This window comes from Lynx canadensis, chromosome B3 (assembly GCF_007474595.2).
Source record: "Lynx canadensis isolate LIC74 chromosome B3, mLynCan4.pri.v2, whole genome shotgun sequence".
Lineage (NCBI taxonomy): Eukaryota > Metazoa > Chordata > Mammalia > Carnivora > Felidae > Lynx > Lynx canadensis.
The window spans coordinates 100,026,005-100,044,454 of NC_044308.2; the positions used below are offsets into that span (position 1 = coordinate 100,026,005).

The 18,450-nt window shown below is 35.7% G+C and overlaps 1 protein-coding gene across 5 annotated transcripts in view; it reads right to left on the bottom strand.

Annotated features, from left to right (window-relative positions):
• Positions 1–18,450, bottom strand: part of TXNDC16 (thioredoxin domain containing 16) — a 138,037-nt gene that overhangs the window by 54,915 nt on the left and 64,672 nt on the right. For all 5 annotated transcript variants that reach the window (XM_032593710.1, XM_030319105.2, XM_030319106.1 and 2 more), the window contains exons 10-12: positions 8,437–8,603; positions 7,983–8,043; positions 3,346–3,469 (exon numbers count right to left, since the gene is read on the bottom strand). In XM_032593710.1, the coding sequence (XP_032449601.1) occupies positions 3,346–3,469; positions 7,983–8,043; positions 8,437–8,603 (352 nt within the window). The remainder of the gene's footprint in view (positions 1–3,345; positions 3,470–7,982; positions 8,044–8,436; positions 8,604–18,450) is intronic.

Genomic DNA, 18,450 nt, shown 5'->3' on the forward strand with positions numbered 1-18,450 from the left:
TCAGTTTAAGGAAGGAAAATAGTACAATGAGAGATTGTAATAGGGAGATTTAGATTTGGAAATCCAAAGCCTTCCAGCTAGAGAATTTAAAAAAATGTCTTAGGCATAAAGAATATTTTCAAAGCCTCTACGACATAAAAGAACTTAGCATATACTAGGTATTGAAGGAAGGCAAATTTGACCAAAACAAGATGGGATGAAAGAATAAATGGTATGAGAAAACTCTAGGGTAGGCAGTAGCTACATCTTAAGAAGCCATACGAGCCAAGAATTTTAGATTTTATTCTAAGTTCATCAAGTTATGTGGATTTTGAATATGTAAAAACCTTTCATTAACTTAGACCGACCAACCAACCAACCAACCAGTGGACTCATTCATTTATCCATCCATCCACCATCTGTGTATGCGGTAAACACACACACACACACACACACACACACACACACACACACTTTGAATTTGTAAATATTCTGTTGGAGGTTTGTATAGATTATATAGTAACACTGAAGGGACACCTAAATTGATGAGAGAAACAAAGTTTCCTAGAAGCATTGACACTAGCTGAATATTAAAAGAAAATGAAACTTAGGTAGGCAGTGAAGGAAGACAGAGGAGGCATACAGAGGAAAGAGAACAGCATGTGCAAAGGCACAGTGGCATGAAAGGACATGCAACTAGAAATGCAAACCCTGACTGGCTATCTGATGATATTAAAGATTACTGTTAATTTTTTAGATGTAATAATAGCATTAATCATGCTCATTTTAAAAGGAGAATCTTTGTATTTCTGAAATACACAGGGAAATATTTTGGAGTGAAACTATATATTTGGGATTTGCAACAAAATAATAAGGGGTGGGCCAAGAGTGACTGGAACAGGATAGCCATGAGTTGATGGTAGTTGGGTGGAGCCAGGTAATGGATATCAGGAGATTTGTTCTATTCTCCTGTCTACTTTACGGTAAGTTCATAATTCTCTATAATAACACATTACAAAGACAGGAAGGGAGGGAGATAATATAATAAAAATTGGAAGTATTATTTTCATATGATTTCAAATGCTATAAAATAAAATACTAGATCTGGACGATAGTACATCTCAGCAAGTTTCAGCCGTGTGACTAATCAGTCACATTATTCTCCGGGCCTCAGTGTTCAAATCTGAAATATAATAGCTGTACTACACTAACTTAAAGGAATTTTAAAATACCACATTTCATGACACTAACAAGTTATGACTCTAATACTAAAATTAATAAAGGCCTGTTTTCTTTTTTACTGTATTTTTTCCTTCTTATTCACATATTCTCATTTTCCTTCCAGTCCTTTCTTATTTCCCAATCTACTCTTGTTCTTCCAACACTTTCTTTTCCTCTTTCCTATTCTCTCAATAAGCTACCCTCACTTGTAAATTGACCCACTGTTTGGCTCTACCTTTCACCAATTCATCAATATATACACACTTTCTTTTAAGCCATACATGTTTAATCCTTTTTCCATATCATCCTTTTACAGAATTCAGTCCATTTCATTCTGATTCATTCTGTGCCCACTTCCTTTGAAGGCCATTTTTCTTTGTGTTGTGTACTTACGTGGCAACAAACACTTTCGTAATCCTCATATACAAATGGGAATAAAACAAGGTTGGGGGGGACTATGTAGATGGACATGACTATGTACACTATTATGGGCCAATATGGATTATAGATGTAGAAAGTTAAGACACACATACACACACAAAAAACCCTACAACAAAACAAGACTCAAACGGCAAAGGTGTCAAAGGAACTAGGCTGAGGAGAGAAAGCAGGCAGAGAGTCAAAAGAAAGAGAAGGCCACATCACAGGGCAAACTAAGGCCAGACAGTCAGGAAGCAATATAGGGGAAGCAATAAAGAAAGCTTGAAACAAGCAACTCCCACTGAGGACAGGAATCTCATTAAGCTGACACAGGGGCGATTCCCTTGACTGGAGGGTGGACTGTATGAACCATGATAGGAGTAAAGCTGGGAGCAAGAGACCAGAACACAGGCTCCATATAATGACAATGCTATGGAGAACTCTGGCTTAAACCACAAGCAGTTCCAACCTCTGCATATTAGAAAAAAACTAGAACATAGCTCAATCCAAGAAACTGGTCACTGGTAACTGTTAAGGCTCAGAGCCCTTATTAAATTTATAATATAGATTTTGATCAAAATAATGAATGGACTTCATGAAAAGAATATGTAAATTGCTCCCTTCTTAGAGCTCATACTCGTATTATGTAAAACATTCAAGTATATACTAAATGAATACAAAAATGAACAAGACATAATCCCTACTTTACAGATATTATAGACTAGTGGATAAGAGAGAAATGTAAGTGAGCAATTACAGAATAGCATTAATCTTATGAAAGAAGTATCAGTAATAATAACAATCATAAATAATTTCAAGCCAGAATGTTTAAGTTCTAGACCAGGCTCCATCACGTGCCATTTGTGAGACCTTGGGTAGATCGCTTAACTCTGCTAAAACACTGATTCCACTACAAAATGAAGGAGACATCAGCTGAATGAATGACAGTCAAAGCAAATAATGTTTAGGGGAATAACCCTGAAACTACAAAATATTTCAAAAATATAAGCAATAAGAATAAAAAGAAATATAACATGTTAAATTTTATTTTTTAAAAAATTTTTTTTTTCAATGTTTATTTATTTTTTTGGGGACAGAGAGAGACAGAGCATGAACGGGGGAGGGTCAGAGAGAGAGGGAGACACAGAATCGGAAACAGGCTCCAGGTTCTGAGCCATCAGCCCAGAGCCCGACGCGGGGCTCGAACTCACGGACCGCAAGATCGTGACCTGGCTGAAGTCGGACGCTTAACCGACTGCGCCACCCAGGCGCCCCTAAATTTTAAAATGTTATTGAAATTTACTTCCAAATTGTCAACAATCAGATTTATTTACAAGTACAACAATATTTATTCAGATTTCATTTTCTAATAGAAAAAATAAAAATAAAATACAATTTTGTGGCTCCTGGGTAATTTTTAAGCATGAAGTAGACCAGCAGAGCGGGAAGAACTGATTTTGAAGATAAAGGCACAGATGTGAAAAGCTAGAAGCCTGGCATGCAATAATGAAAGGTATCACACTAAACAAAATACAGCATCCTTACGTTTTCCACCAAATAAACTTGATAAAATGTAATGTGAAATGGATTTCATTAGGTTTTTTTCATAGGCTTGAATGTCAAAATATTCTATGAGAAAGTTAATTCATTGAAATGTCACTGACCTTATGGGTACTGAGCAGGAATGAGGGGAAGTGGGGGAAGGAGCATCACAAAACATATTACCCATATCTGGACTTTGCACATCCTCATCTTCATCTTCTTGCATTTCTTCAATGTGTGTATTACCTTCCACACGGGATATTATTAATTCAGTATCATGTAACACCAAAAATTCCACTGGCGCTCCCTAGAAATACATGAATTTTTAAAAACATGACTAAAATATAAGAAAGCATTTTAATAAAAATGTTTTACTTGTTTGATATTAAAATGAAACTAAATCTTTGAACTTCAGTTTTAAAATTAAATACAAGGGGCACCTGGGTGGCTCAGTCAGTTAAGCATCCGACTTCAGCTCAGGTCATGATCATGCGGTCCGTGAGTTTGAGCTTCGTGTCGGGCTCTGTGCTGACAGCTCAGAGACTGGAGCCTGCTTTGGATTCTGTGTCTCCCCCTCTCCCTGCCCCTCCCCCACTCACACTCTGTCTCTCAAAAATGAATAAATGTTAAAAAAATTTTTTTAAATAATATTAAATACAACAAAAAAGGAAATTCCACAATCCCTATAGAAAGTATCCAAAGCATACTTTATATAAAGATAGTGTGCACTACTGAAAAAACAAAAATGGGAAAACAGAACTGAAAGTCTCACTTGCTTCTTGTCACAACTACATTATTCAACTGAAGTCTGAAACATTTCACACATAATGGTATGTCCCACCTCAATATAAAAGGGATATGTGCAATTTTATTGCAAACAGGACCAATCAAAATTATTCTGATATTCCACAGAAATATTCAAAATAATATCTCATCCTAAAACAATTCCAGTAAAATATTCAATTGCCTGTTTAGCTAAAAATGTAAAACTAATATCTGCCCCCAGATATTTTAAGAATATTTTAAGACTAGACTATCTAGTCCATTGAGATTAGTCCATTACAATTTCTTTCACTAATACCCAATGATCACATTTTAAAACCATGAAATTTTAGGCCACTATATTACTTCAGTAAATAATCCCTGATTATAACCATACATTTGAATAAAGCTATAAAATAACTCTACGTGTATGTGTTCTCTGATAGCACATATCTTCATCTTTTTAATATTACATTCAAAGCAAGCAATTTTTCACTTTGCTACAGAAATATAACGGAGTTAAAAGTTTGAGCAACAAAAGTCAAACTAAATTTGTTTGAAATACACATAGATATTGTTGTAGGATATTTTTGTATTCAAATGCAACATTCACACAGGAAAGAACACAAACTTTAAGTATATAGTTTGACGAATTTTTACGAAGTTGATACACTTCTATAATCTCCATGCAGTTGAAGATACAGAACATTATTACCAGCACAGAGGCCACCTTCTTGCCTCTCCCTGTTATTACCCTCCCCCAAAGGTAATCACTAGTCTTTCATCACCATGTACAATTTTGCCAGTTTTTCAATTTGTTTAATGGAACTATATACAGTTTGTACTTTTTTGTGACCACTTGTTTTGCTCAACACTATTTGTGAGGTTTACGTTTAAAAGCAGTTTATTGTTTTTCAATGATGTAATCATTACATGAATATAATAGTATATATGTATGTATGTATGTATCTAATGCATGCGTATATCCATTATCCAATATATCCAATATATTATATTATATATAGATATATATATCTATAATGGATAGATATCCATTATATCTAATGCATGCGTATATCTATGGACTTGTGTTATTTACAGCTTGGGACTATTATAAATACTAACTGCTATGAACATTACTGTAGCTGTCTTTTGGTGCACATGTATACACATTTGTACTTAGGAATGGAATTGCTGGTTCGCATGCTATATGTAGCTGCAGCTCTAGGAAGCACTGACAGATACTTTTCCAATTTTTGTTGTACCGATTTTCACTCCTACCAGTAGTATACAAAAGTTCTTGTAACTCTACCTTCCTAAGAATCACTTGGTATTGTTACTTTTAAAATGTTTAGCCCATTCTGGTGGGTGAGTATTGGTATCTCTTGTTATTTTATTTGCATTTCTACCTACAGTTTATTTGCTAATTGGATAGGGGAAATGCATCTTAGGATGGAGAGAATGAATCGTCTCCACCTTAATTCAGTATTCAAATGTGGTATCATTAAGTGAGAAAACCAGACCTCATTCACTTTAAGATAAGATAAAATACAAATAAACCAACATCTTGTCCAAAATGCTTAATGAAGCTAGGCAATCTAACTTCCTGTTTTTAGACAACATAAGGGAACAGAGGAACAAGGTAGATAACAGCAAAAGGAAACGGACAAATCCAGAATGAGGAAAAACTGGCCCCATTTATCTAAAATGTTAGTTGTTGAATCTAGGTAGTAGGTATTTGATTGTTCACTCTATTGTCCTACCTCTTGGTTTGATTTTATAAAAAATGCCAAAAAAAGGAATGAAAAAACTTAGATTTTAAGATTTTAAATTTTAAAAATTTAGATACTAAGAAAGATTCTAGGCATTAATACTATCCTCATAAAACTATGCCAATACACAAAGAACGCTTCTCAAAGCTTCTGAACGTGTGTCCTCTCAGCCTAGAACATTCTTTCCCCATATATCCACAGGCATATTCCTTTGCTTTATGGTTACTAATCAGTGAGTCTTCCAAGTCTACTCTCTCACCTTACCTTGACTTTTTTTTCCATTGTCCTTAACACCATCTGACATTCTACCTATACTGGTTTTGTATTTGCCTCCTGCAACTAGTATATTAGCTCCATGAGGGCAAAAATTTGCTTTTGTTCACTGCTATATCCTCAGAGCCTAGGACTGTGCATGAAACAAAGCAGGTATACAATAAATACTTATGGAATGATTGAATGGATGAATAGTGTTTATTGAGCACTTACGAATGTATTGGCCCTGTGCCAATTTAGCATTTTATATATATTTTTTAATATACTGACCCAACTACTCTTTAAATAGATATTGTTATTAACCTTACTTTACAAAGAAAAAAAAAAAAAAAAGAGAGACACACATAGAAATCAAGTAATTTGCCCAGAGTTACAAAGCAGGATTTGAACTAGGCAGTAAGATTCTAGAGCATAAACTCTTAATACTATATTGTTAATCACTGCCATAGGGAAAAAAAAAAAAAAATTGGAAGACCTAATGCAATACTAACAGATATGTTTTATACCTTACTATATATTACAAGGCTTGTAGTGTAGTAATATGAGTATACAATACTATCTCTGCAACCACTTCTATACTTTAAGGACCCTCAAAACCTTTACCTGGAAAGAGAGAAAGAAAGAATGATTATACAATCCCAGGATGAATATTACTGCCCTGAGGAGAAGGTTAAAAAAAAAAAAATTGCACCGAACTCAATAAAGAGACTCATAGAAAAGACTATTCTATCCTTTACAGAAAACATCTTTGCAGAGATAGCTATCTTATAACCTATCTTACCTCATACTATACAAAATTTTTTATTTTAACAATTTAAGACATCAAAACTGGGAAACGAGCAGGAGCTTTAACTTTTCCATAAAACCTACCTCCAAATAATAAATATTACAATTTCTCATTTAAGGATCTTGATCAACTAGGAAAAAAATAGCTTCAGAAAGTATGCTTTCCACGACCTGGCTAAAAAGCAGAGCATACTAGCCACATACTACACACATTTGAACAATACTACAGTTTTTAAAATATTTTCATATTTTGTCTTATAAATTCCTAATAAGTTAGATGGGAAGGTTTTATGAATATTTCACAAATGAGAAAATTGAGCTCGGAGAAGTTAATTCATTTTTCTGGTCTCAGAACAAGAAGGAACACAACTCAAGTCTTCTGACTCAACCTAGTATTCATGCCATAGACTTAGGCAAGAGAATTTACATTTAATCTGTCTGGCAGTACATAAACATATCAATCAATCTTTAGCATATTTATATGATATTTTGAAATGTTCAGAATTAAAGAGTTCTTAAGAAAAATTTAAGAAAAATATAAGAAAAAAAGGGACAATAGCAGAAATTTACAAAGGAAATACAAATGGGAAATAAGCCTTTAAAAATGTTCAAACTCACTAGTAATCAAAGGCATGCAAATTAAAACAAGAGCTTTGTCTATAGAGAAGATTTTTTTTTAAGATGGTAGTGCTCAGTAGGGGCAAAGATTTATGAGGAACAAGAAATTCTAAACCCTGCTGGTTTCTGGAGGGCAATTTGACAATGTATTCTATAAACATCCTTAAAAATTCCCATTTCCTTTGCCAAATTTCACCTCCAAAAATTTAGCCAAAGGAAACAATCAGTGATGTTCAAGACAGTGTACAAAGGCAGGCATCATAGCACAATAGCAAGTAATTAAATATGATTTTATGTGAAAAGTAGGTTATAGAGCACGACCCTAATTTTCTTAAAAATATATATATATTTTTTTAAGAAAATGAGGATATATATATATATATATATATATATATATATAGGTACATAGTATATATACCTAGTATATATAGATATGGAAATAGACTAACAAATGAGGGAAAATAAATAACACCAAAACGTTAACAGCAATAATTTTTGAATAGTGGCAATTTACAGAATTTCTTCTATAATAAGCATATACTTCTGACCACATGTATTAACTTTCTTTTAATAAACAAACATTGTAGACCAATATATAAAATGACTAACCTCTTCTGCTCTTCTGAAGACCACATTAGCATGTTGAGGAATGTCCACTTCCAAAGAGTCCCTTTTTCAAAATGGAAATAAATGTTTTATATTGCTAATCTGAAGAATCACAGTCATCAGGATGTCAATATGAAAAGGAACCATATGTTCTTATACTGAGCACAATTTATGAAAAAAGATTACAATTTAGTGACTCTCAGAAAGTGCAGACATAAAGACAGACCAGATTTGCTAGTCTCCATCTTGATCTAGAACTTCATGTTAGCAAAGTTTAAAGGTCTAAATTTTAATCAAGCTACTAATTAACGCACAGAATTTAGCTCAGCGACTGGTTCTAACTATATGACAATTTACTAGAGATTTGAGTTTATTGACAAGTGACTATACTGCCATATTTAAAAAACAGAAAAACAGTGTTTTGCTAAATACAGTGACTATACAATGTTTAAGATACCTTAACAAGAGTAGAACTCCCGCTTTCCCCAGAAGACGCCAAGCAACCCATTCTGCAGTTCTTCTGTCAGCTTCATGTGTCGCTTGCTGACTAACAATAAAAACCAGTGGTAATCCTAGTTGCAGATGAACGGTTGAAACCTGTTGAGGGTCTTCAGCAACTTCAGTCTTCATTTAAAAAGAGAACAAAATGTCTTCACTGTGAGGAAATACGGTTCCAACATTTGGATGTAAACTCTAATTCTTATTAATAAAGTCATGAGTAAGAAAACCAAGTCTGTGAAATAAATCCAACATTAACAGAAATCATCTCAGCATTTCCTGAGGTTAAGCTTCCCAATGTACCTACATAGTTCAAGCATTATAAAACTAACATATTTACAAAGAGTTAAACGTGAAATTACAATGACAAGGAATAAGCATATTATAAAGAAATAAACAAACAAAAAACAATAAATAAAACAGTGTGGTACTGATAAATGAAGAGATATTTCAAATGAAATAGAATAACTAAGGCATAAGTCCTTTCACATAAGAATTAAACATGTAATAAATGACACAGAACCATGAGGAACATCTGAGTTTGGACAGCAGCTTGAACATATACATCTAATTTTACTCCCTCAAAAAGTCCCAGGAAAACTACAGCAGGGAGATTTTTTTAAAAGAGATAAACATACATATGTGAAGAAAGGAAAAGAGAAAAGGCAAAAAATTTTTGGAAGCTAAAGAACAGAATAATAATGGACTTAGAGTCTAACAAAGCAAACCCATAAGCCATGAGAGAAAGCTAAGAAACAATTCAATTTTAACTGCAGAATCCTACAATTGCTCAAGATCGGTCAGTGCCTGGTATCTCTGGTACTGGGAGAGAAATACTGGAGGGGGAAGTGGCAAAAAGGCTAAAAAATAAGGAGGAATGGGTTAAAGCTTTGGAGAGAAGTTAGATCCAGAGATTCCTCTCCCTGACTCTAAGAGCTCAGGCAACTGTCCCTCCCTCACACCAGAAGAAATCTGGGGGGGACTTCAGGAAAGCTGAAAGTGTGAATACCACGCCAGAAGAGAGGGGAGTAAGTAACCAAATGCTGAGGCACTCCTAGCTCCCTACCCACTCAGTTCCCAGAATATAGTGGCCAGACTTCTGTCCTCCCAGCAGAAGACTGAAGATCCTTTTCCAAGAATTGTGAATAACCCCAAGAAAAAAATCTGAGTATACTGACATTAGGGTTCATCAAAAAGAAACACCCTATGGAGCTCAGAGTTAACGAGTCTCATCTACATTCTCAGAACTTCCAATCAGCTTTTTAGTTTCATATTCTAACTCACAAACAGATATCCAAGAAGTAACAAACATCTGAGGAAAGCCTCTAACATAAAAGAGACCAGAACAAACAGAAAAATAGAGAACATGGAAAAAATACAGACTATTCAGGAGGAAGGTTCAGAAAACTACTTCTCATAAGCTCAAGGTGATGGGAAGATATTGCATCCATAAAGAAATAAAAAATAAAGTTTAATAAATCTGCCAGAAAGTACAGCAAAAAATGAAAAATGGGAGAGAAAATGTAATAAAGGTGAAGGACTGGTTCAAGAGGTCCAATGTCCAACTAAGAGTCCCAGAAAGAGAGAAGGAAGAAAATAAAAGGGGAGAAATCATCACTGAAATAAACACAAAAGTTTTCTATGACTGAAGGAACATAAACTGCCAGACTGAAAGAGCCCACTGAGTAACCAAAGAGTGGATAAAAGCACATACACAGGAAGATGTATTCTTGCAAGGTTTGCAATAATTGAGGATTTTTTTTAATCCTAAAAGTTTCTAAAGAGAAACTTTTTTCTCTTTAGAGAAACAGTATTTACCGATGGTAGGCGGAATCCTAAAATGGCCCCCAAGATTCCCAGCATACAAATCTTGTATAATCCCAATTCCTAGGATAGCCATTCCCTTAATTAGGTTACATTATAGAAGACTGTCATAGCACAATGCAGCCAGAGCCCTGCTGGCTCTGAAGGAGGAAGCAGCAATTTTTTGAGAAGACCATGTGGCGAGGACCTGAGAATAGCCTATAGGAGCTGAGAGCAACACTAGCCAACAAGCAGCAGGAAAGTGGAGACATCTTACAACCACATGCAACTGAATTATACCAAAGCCCGAATGGGTAGAACAGCATGAAGGAATAGAAAGACCTGTTTTCTTCTTTGCGTATTTGGAGAACAATAAGTAATTTAGCATTATGAAGTGAAAAGGAGGAACAAGCAATAAGGATGGAGATCTAGCAAGGGCCCAAATTATTAAAAACCATTATATCCTCCAAAGAAAGTAGGGCTTTCTTCTGTAAGTAAACTGAAATCATTTAGAAACTGTAAGATGGGTGCCTGTGTTGGTCAGTCAGTTAAGCGTCCAACTCTTGATTTTGGGGCCTAGGTCATGATCTCGCAGCCGTGAGATCGAGCCCCATTTCAGGCTCTGTGTCGAGCATGGAGCCTGCTTAAGAGTCTCTCTCTCCCTCTGCCCCCTCCCCTGCTCACACATGCATGTGCGCACACACACACTCTCTCTCAAAAAAAAAAAAATATTATAAAAAAATAAACTTGTAAGAAATATTGTAACATGTGTTTAAAAATTTACTCTGACAGCAATAGTGAGTATAAACTCAACATGAGTAAAAAAAAAAAAAAAAAGGGAGGACTAGAGACTAGATCAGTTACTATTACTAAAATAGGACATGAGAGTTGGTGAAAACTTCAATTAAGGCATTAGCTGTTAGAATGAATTCAAAAGATATCTAGGTTGTAAAATTATAGAGGTGGGGAGATGCAGAAAATGAGAACGATTTCCCAGGTTTCTGTTACTAATGACTAGACAGTAAATTAACAAAGATAATGGAGAAAGAACAGATGGTGGAGAAGGACAACACATTGATGTTGGACATATTGAGCTTAAGGAGAGATACAGCTAATTAGTAGTTAGATATACAAGAGATACAGTGTAATTAGTAGTTAGATATATGGGTCAGAAAGTCCAAAGAAAAATTTGACCTGAAAGTTCTGATTATCAAATCAGTGTAGTTAATGCTATAGAAACAGATAAGATCACTTGGAGGGTATATTCTGAGCATCTCTCACTGTGTATATAGAAAAATACTCTAAAACCTAATGGCTTCAAATAACAAGAATCACTTATTTTGTTCATATATTTGCAAGCTCATCTCTGCTCCATATGGCATTAGCAGGGCGCCTGGACTGGATGCTGGAGGTCGGCTTTAAAGATGGATCATTCATTGGCTAGCAAGCTGATGCTGACTATAGGAGCTCAGCCATCGCTGTGCACTAGGGGCCTCAATTCCTCTTCACTAGAATTTCTCCTCAGATTTAATGTCACAGCATGGTACCTGGGTTTCAAGAATGAGTAACCAAAAAGAACAAAGGAGAAGCACAAGGCATTTTGTGACATATAGCCTCAGGAGTTACACATCATCACTTCAGCCCCATTCCACTGGTGAAGGCAGTCACAGAGGCCCAACCAGTGTCAAGGAGAAGGGCACAGACTCCACTGGATAGGCACAGTGATAAGGTTAGCTTATGGATAAGGAGATGCTTATGGAATGGGAGATATTGTTATTTCCATCTTTGGAATATACAATCAAAGTCCGAAGGGATAGGGCTTTGGAGGTCTTGGAGAGAGGAACCAGTGTATTTTGCAAGTAGGAGAGATGTGAATTGTTATGGTCAGTAGTCTACCCTCTGGCTGTAACAATTCACACCTCCCCCCACCCATATGCAAAACACACTTATCTCAAAGATTCTCAGGCTTCATCCCATCAGACTTTTGAGGATCAATGCAAAGTCTAAGATCTCATCCTCTACATTCAGGTCCAGGTGTTGATGAAGTTCCTCTAGTGTGGTCCCAAGGACAGAGGACCTTCAGAACTGTTTTTCAATCTGAAGACCTATGAACTAAAGAGATAAATTATTTGTCCCTAATACATACTCAACAATGACTGAGCAGGCACGGGATGAGGGCTATATACACTCCTGTTTCAAAGGAGAGAAAAAGGAGGCACACAGTAGTCATTAGGGCACAGGGTTCTTTAGTCCATCCAGGTACATGTTGCCAGTTAATTGATTATGGCTCAGTCCTACTCCCTAAGGGTTGTTCTCTGAGGCTTTTAATGATAAACTCTGGGCCCTCTGTCTCCCAGCTCATCCTTTCTTTCTTTTTTTTTTTCAATATATGAAATTTATTGTCAAATTGGTTTCCATACAACACCCAGTGCTCATCCCAAAAGGTGCCCTCCTCAATACCCATCACCCACCCTCCCCGCCCTCCCACCCCCCATCAACCCTCAGTTTGTTCTCAGTTTTTAACAGTCTCTTATGCTTTGGCTCTCTCCCACTCTAGCCTATTTTTTTTTTCCTTCCCCTCCCCCATGGGTTTCTGTTAAGTTTCTCAGGATCCACATAACAGTGAAAACATATGGTATCTGTCTTTCTCTGTATGGCTTATTTCACTTAGCATAACACTTTCCAGTTCCATCCACGTTGCTACAAAGGGCCATATTTCATTCTTTCTCATTGCCACGTAGCACTCCATTGTGTATATAAACCACAATTTCTTTATCCATTCATCAGTTGATGGACATTTAGGCTCTTTCCATAATTTGGCTATTGTTGAGAGTGCTGCTATAAACATTGGGATAAAAGTGCCCCTATGCATCAGTACTCCTGTATCCCTTGGGTAAATTCCTAGCGGTGCTACTGCTGGGTCATAGGGTAGGTCTATTTTTAATTTTTTGAGGAACCTCCACACTGTTATCCAGAATGCCCAGCTCATCCTTTCTAGTTTACAAAAAAAAGGTGCTCTGTTTGCAGCTGAGTAGATTTCTCGGCCTGTTCCTGCTGATAGAAATTTGGGGATCCAAAGAACTCTTCATTTTGTGCTGTTTCTGTACTGTGCTGTGTCCCTTTCTGTATAAGCTGGTGTAATTCTTTTAAAAACTTGTAGTTTCATGGGGCGCCTGGGTGGCTCAGTTGGTTAAGCGGCCGACTTCGGCTCAGGTCATGATCTCGTGGTCTGTGGGTTCGGGCCCTGCGTCGGGCTCTGTGCTGACAGCTCAGAGCCTGGAGCCTGTTTCAGATTCTGTGTCTCCCTCTCTCTGACCCTCCCCCGTTCATGCTCTGTCTCTCTATGTCTCAAAAATGAATAAACGTTAAAAAAAAATTTTTTAAACTTGTAGTTTCTTAATCATAAAAGCTATAATCCATTCCATTAGACAAAAGACAAAATCAAAAAAGTCCTTGATAGATAGAAAAAGTAACAGATTATTACCATAAAAATTGCAATTAGTAATTTTATATATCCATAAAAATACTATGTACTTTATGTAAAATATTATAGTAATATATATTTTAGAAAACAGTATAATATATATTTTATATAAAATACATAAATGTTTTATAGTTGATATTTTTATAAAATATTTTATATTTTTTATAAAATATTTTATGTATTTTATGTAAAAATATATAAATTGTTAAAAGAGAACATACAAAAGTAACAAAACACTCCTGTATTGGGGGGATTACCAATATTTTTCTAAAATTCATGTTACTATTAAATTACTTAGATAATTTTCAAAAAAAGGATATAAAGGCGAAATGGATTGTAAGAGATGCTATGAACTACTATACACCTATACCTTGGATAAACTAGAAGATGTGGATAAATTCCCAGACACATACAACTTACTAAGACTGAATATGTAGAAATAGAAAATCTGAACAGACATATAACAAGGAGATTGAATCAGTAATCAAAAACCTCCCAACAAAGAAAAGCCCAGGCCCAGATGGCTTCACTGAAGAATTCTATCAAACATTAAAGAAGAATTAATGCAAATCCTTCACAAACTCTTCCCAAAAAGAGAACACTTCCAAACTCACTGTAGGAGGCCAACTACTTTGATACCAAAGCCAGGCAAGATACTGCAAGGAAACTGCAAGAAAATATCCCTGACGAATACTGATGCAAATATCCTCAACAAAGTACTTGTAAACTGAATTCAACAGCACATTAAAAAAACTAAACCCACCCACAAACGTATGGCCAACTCATCTTTGACAAAGCAGGAAAGAACATCCAATGGAAAAAAGACAGCCTCTTTAACAAATGGTGCTGGGAGAACTGGACAGCAACATGCAGAAGGTTGAAACTAGACCACTTTCTCACACCATTTACAAAAATAAACTCAAAATGGATAAAGGACCTGAATATGAGACAGGAAACCATCAAAACATTAGAGGAGAAAGCAGGAAAAGACCTCTCTGACCTCAGCCGTAGCAGTCTCTTGCTCGACACATCCCCAAAGGCAAGGGAATTAAAAGCAAAAGTGAATTACTGGGACCTTATGAAGATAAAAAGCTTCTGCACAGCAAAGGAAACAACCAACAAAACTAAAAGGCAACCAACGGAATGGGAAAAGATATTTGCAAATGACATATCGGACAAAGGGCTAGTATCTAAAATCTATAAAGAGCTCACCAAACTCCACACCCGAAAAACAAATAACCCAGTGAGGAAATGGGCAGAAAACATGAATAGACACTTCTCTAAAGAAGACATCTGGATGGCCAACAGGCACATGAAAAGATGTTCAGCATCGCTCCTTATCAGGGAAATACAAATCAAAACCACACTCAGGTATCACCTCACGCCAGTCAGAGTGGCCAAAATGAACAAATCAGGAGACTATAGATGCTGGAGAGGATGTGGAGAAACGGGAACCCTCTTGCACTGTTGGTGGGAATGCAAATTGGTGCAGCCGCTCTGGAAAGCAGTGTGGAGGTTCCTCAGAAAATTAAAAATAGACCTACCCTATGACCCAGCAATAGCACTGCTAGGAATTTATCCAAGGGATACAGGAGTACTGATGCATAGGGGCACTTGTACCCCAATGTTCATAGCAGCACTCTCAACAATAGCCAAATTATGGAAAGAGCCTAAATGTCCATCAACTGATGAATGGATAAAGAAATTGTGGTATATATACACAATGGAATACTACGTGGCAATGAGAAAAAATGAAATATGGCCTTTTGTAGCAACGTGGATGGAACTGGAGAGTGTAATGCTAAGTGAAATAAGCCATACAGAGAAAGACAGATACCATATGGTTTCACTCTTATGTGGATCCTGAGAAACTTAACAGGAACCCATGGGGGAGGGGAAGGAAAAAAAAAAAAAGAGGTTAGAGTGGGAGAGAGCCAAAGCATAAGAGACTGTTAAAAACTGAGAACAAACTGAGGGTTGATGGGGGGTGGGAGGGAGGGGAGGGTGGGTGATGGGTATTGAGGAGGGCATCTTTTGGGATGAGCACTGGGTGTTGTATGGAAACCAATTTGTCAATAAATTTCATATATATATATAAAAAAAAAAACTAAACCCATTAGCCAGTAGAATTTATCCCTGGGATGAAGGGTGGTTCAAAATCAATCCATGTAATATACTACATTAGGAGGACAAAGGACAAAAATCACAAGATCATCTCAACTGATGAAGAAAAAGTATTTGATCATATTTAACAGTCTTTCATGACAAAAACATTCAACAAACTAAGAAGAGAAGATTACCTCAACATAATAAATGTTATATATGAAAAGCCCACAGCTAAAATCAGACTCAACAGTGACAAACTGAGAGTTTTTCCTCTAAGATCAGGAACAAAGCAATGATGCCCACTCTTGCCACTTCTGTTTAACATAGTAATTAGTTAACAGAGCAACGAGGCAAATCAATCAATCAATCAATCAATCAATAATAAATAAATAGCATACAATTAAAAAAGAAAAAGCAAAATTATCTCTGTAGACAGATGACATGATCTTCTATGCAGAAAACCCTAAAGATTCCACAAAAAGTACTGTCCAAACTAATGAATGAATTCAACAAAGTTGCAAGATATAAAATCAACACTGAGAAATCAGTTGTGTTTCTATGCACTAACAAGGAGCTATCCAAAAAGGAAACTAAGAAAATAATCCCATTTATAATAGCATCAAAAAGAATAAAATACTTAGGAATAAGTTTAACCAAGAAAGCAAAAGACTTATACACTGAAAACTATAAAACATTGCTAGAAGAAATTAAAGAAGATGCAAATAAACGTAAAGACATCCCAATCATGTTCATGGGCTAGATTTAATATTGTTAAAATGTCCATACTACCCAAAGTCATCTACAAATTCAATGCAATCCTTATCAAAATCCCAATGGCATTTTTACAGAAACAGAAAAAAAAAATCCTAAAATTCATGTGGAATCTCAAGGGACACCAAATAGCCAAAAAAATCTTAAGAAATAATAAAGCTGGAGGCCTCACAACTCCTGATTTCAAAACATACTGCATTTAAACACAGACCAATAGAACAGAATAGAGAGCCCAGAAATAAGCTCTTGCATACATGGTCAAATGATCTTTGACAAGGGAACCAAGGCTATGCAATGGGTAAAAGAAAGTCTCTTCAACAAATGGTGCTGGGAAAACTAGATATCCACATGCAAAAGAATTAAGAAATTTTCATCTTATACCCATACAAAAATAACTCAAGATGAACTAGCAACCTAAATGAAACTATAAAACTCCTAGAAGAAAATGTAGGGGAAAGCCTTATGACACTAGACCACAAATGATTTCTTGGAAATGACATCACAGGCACAGGCAACAAAAGCAAAATTAGACAAATAGAACTACATCAAACTTAAACACGTCTGCATTGTGGGACGAAATAATCAAAAAGGGAGAAAATACTGCAAGCCATTATCAGATAAGGGGTTAATATCCAGAATAAAGAACTACAACTTAACAACAACAACAAAATAACAACTTAAAAAAGGGCAAAGGACTGGAATAGACATTTCTCCAAAGAAGATATACAAATGACCAACAGGCATATGAAAAACTTAACTGATCATCGGGGATATGCAAAGTAAAACCACAGTGAGATTATCAAAACCATTAGAATGGCTAATATTAAAACAACAATAACACAAAATAACAAGAATTGGCAAGGATGCGGAGAGATTAAAAACTCTTGCACACAGTTGGTGGGCATGTAAAATGATGCAGCCACTATATAGAAAAGTATAAAGTTTGCTCAAAAAATTAAAAACAGAACTACCATATGATCCAGCAAGTTCATTTCTGGTATATATCCAAAAGAATTAAAAGCAAGATCTCAAAGAGAGATTTGCAAACCCATCTTCACTGCAGCATTATTCACAATGGCCAAGATATGAAAGCAACCTACTCATCAATGATAAATCAATAAATAAAATGTTATACATAACACCTCAAGAAGGGAGGTGGGTGTGGGGATGGGTTAAATAGGTGATGGGGATTAAGGAGTATACTTGTTGTGATAAACACCAAGTGATGTATGGAAGTGTTGAATCACTATATTGTACACCTGAAACTAATATTACATTGTATGTTTACTAACTAGAATGTAAATAAAAAGTTTTTTTAAGAATGCCAATATTCACAACATAGAAAAAAAGAAGGTAATCCTGACAAATACTACAACATGGATGAACCTTGAGGACATTATGCTAAGTGAAATAAGCCAATTACAAAAAGACAAATACTACATGATTCCACTTATATGAGGTCTCTAAAGTAATCCAATTCATAGAAACAGAAAGCAGAATGATTGCCAAGGCTGGAGAGATGGGGAAATGGGGAGCTGCTTCTCAATGGGTACAGAGTTTCATTCATTCAAGATGAAAAAGTTCTAGAGATCTGTTGTACAACAATATGCATAGAGTCAACAATACTGTTTTATACACTTATAAGAGGGTAAATTTATGTTATGTATTTTTTGCCACAATAAAAAAAAGGAAATGAGGCAATAATGAAAGGAGCCAACACCCTGCTATATATAATGCTGCACACTGCCACATGAGTCTTCAAGGAATAAGAAAAGCTAAATGAACAAACCATAATAGCATCCTTCTAAT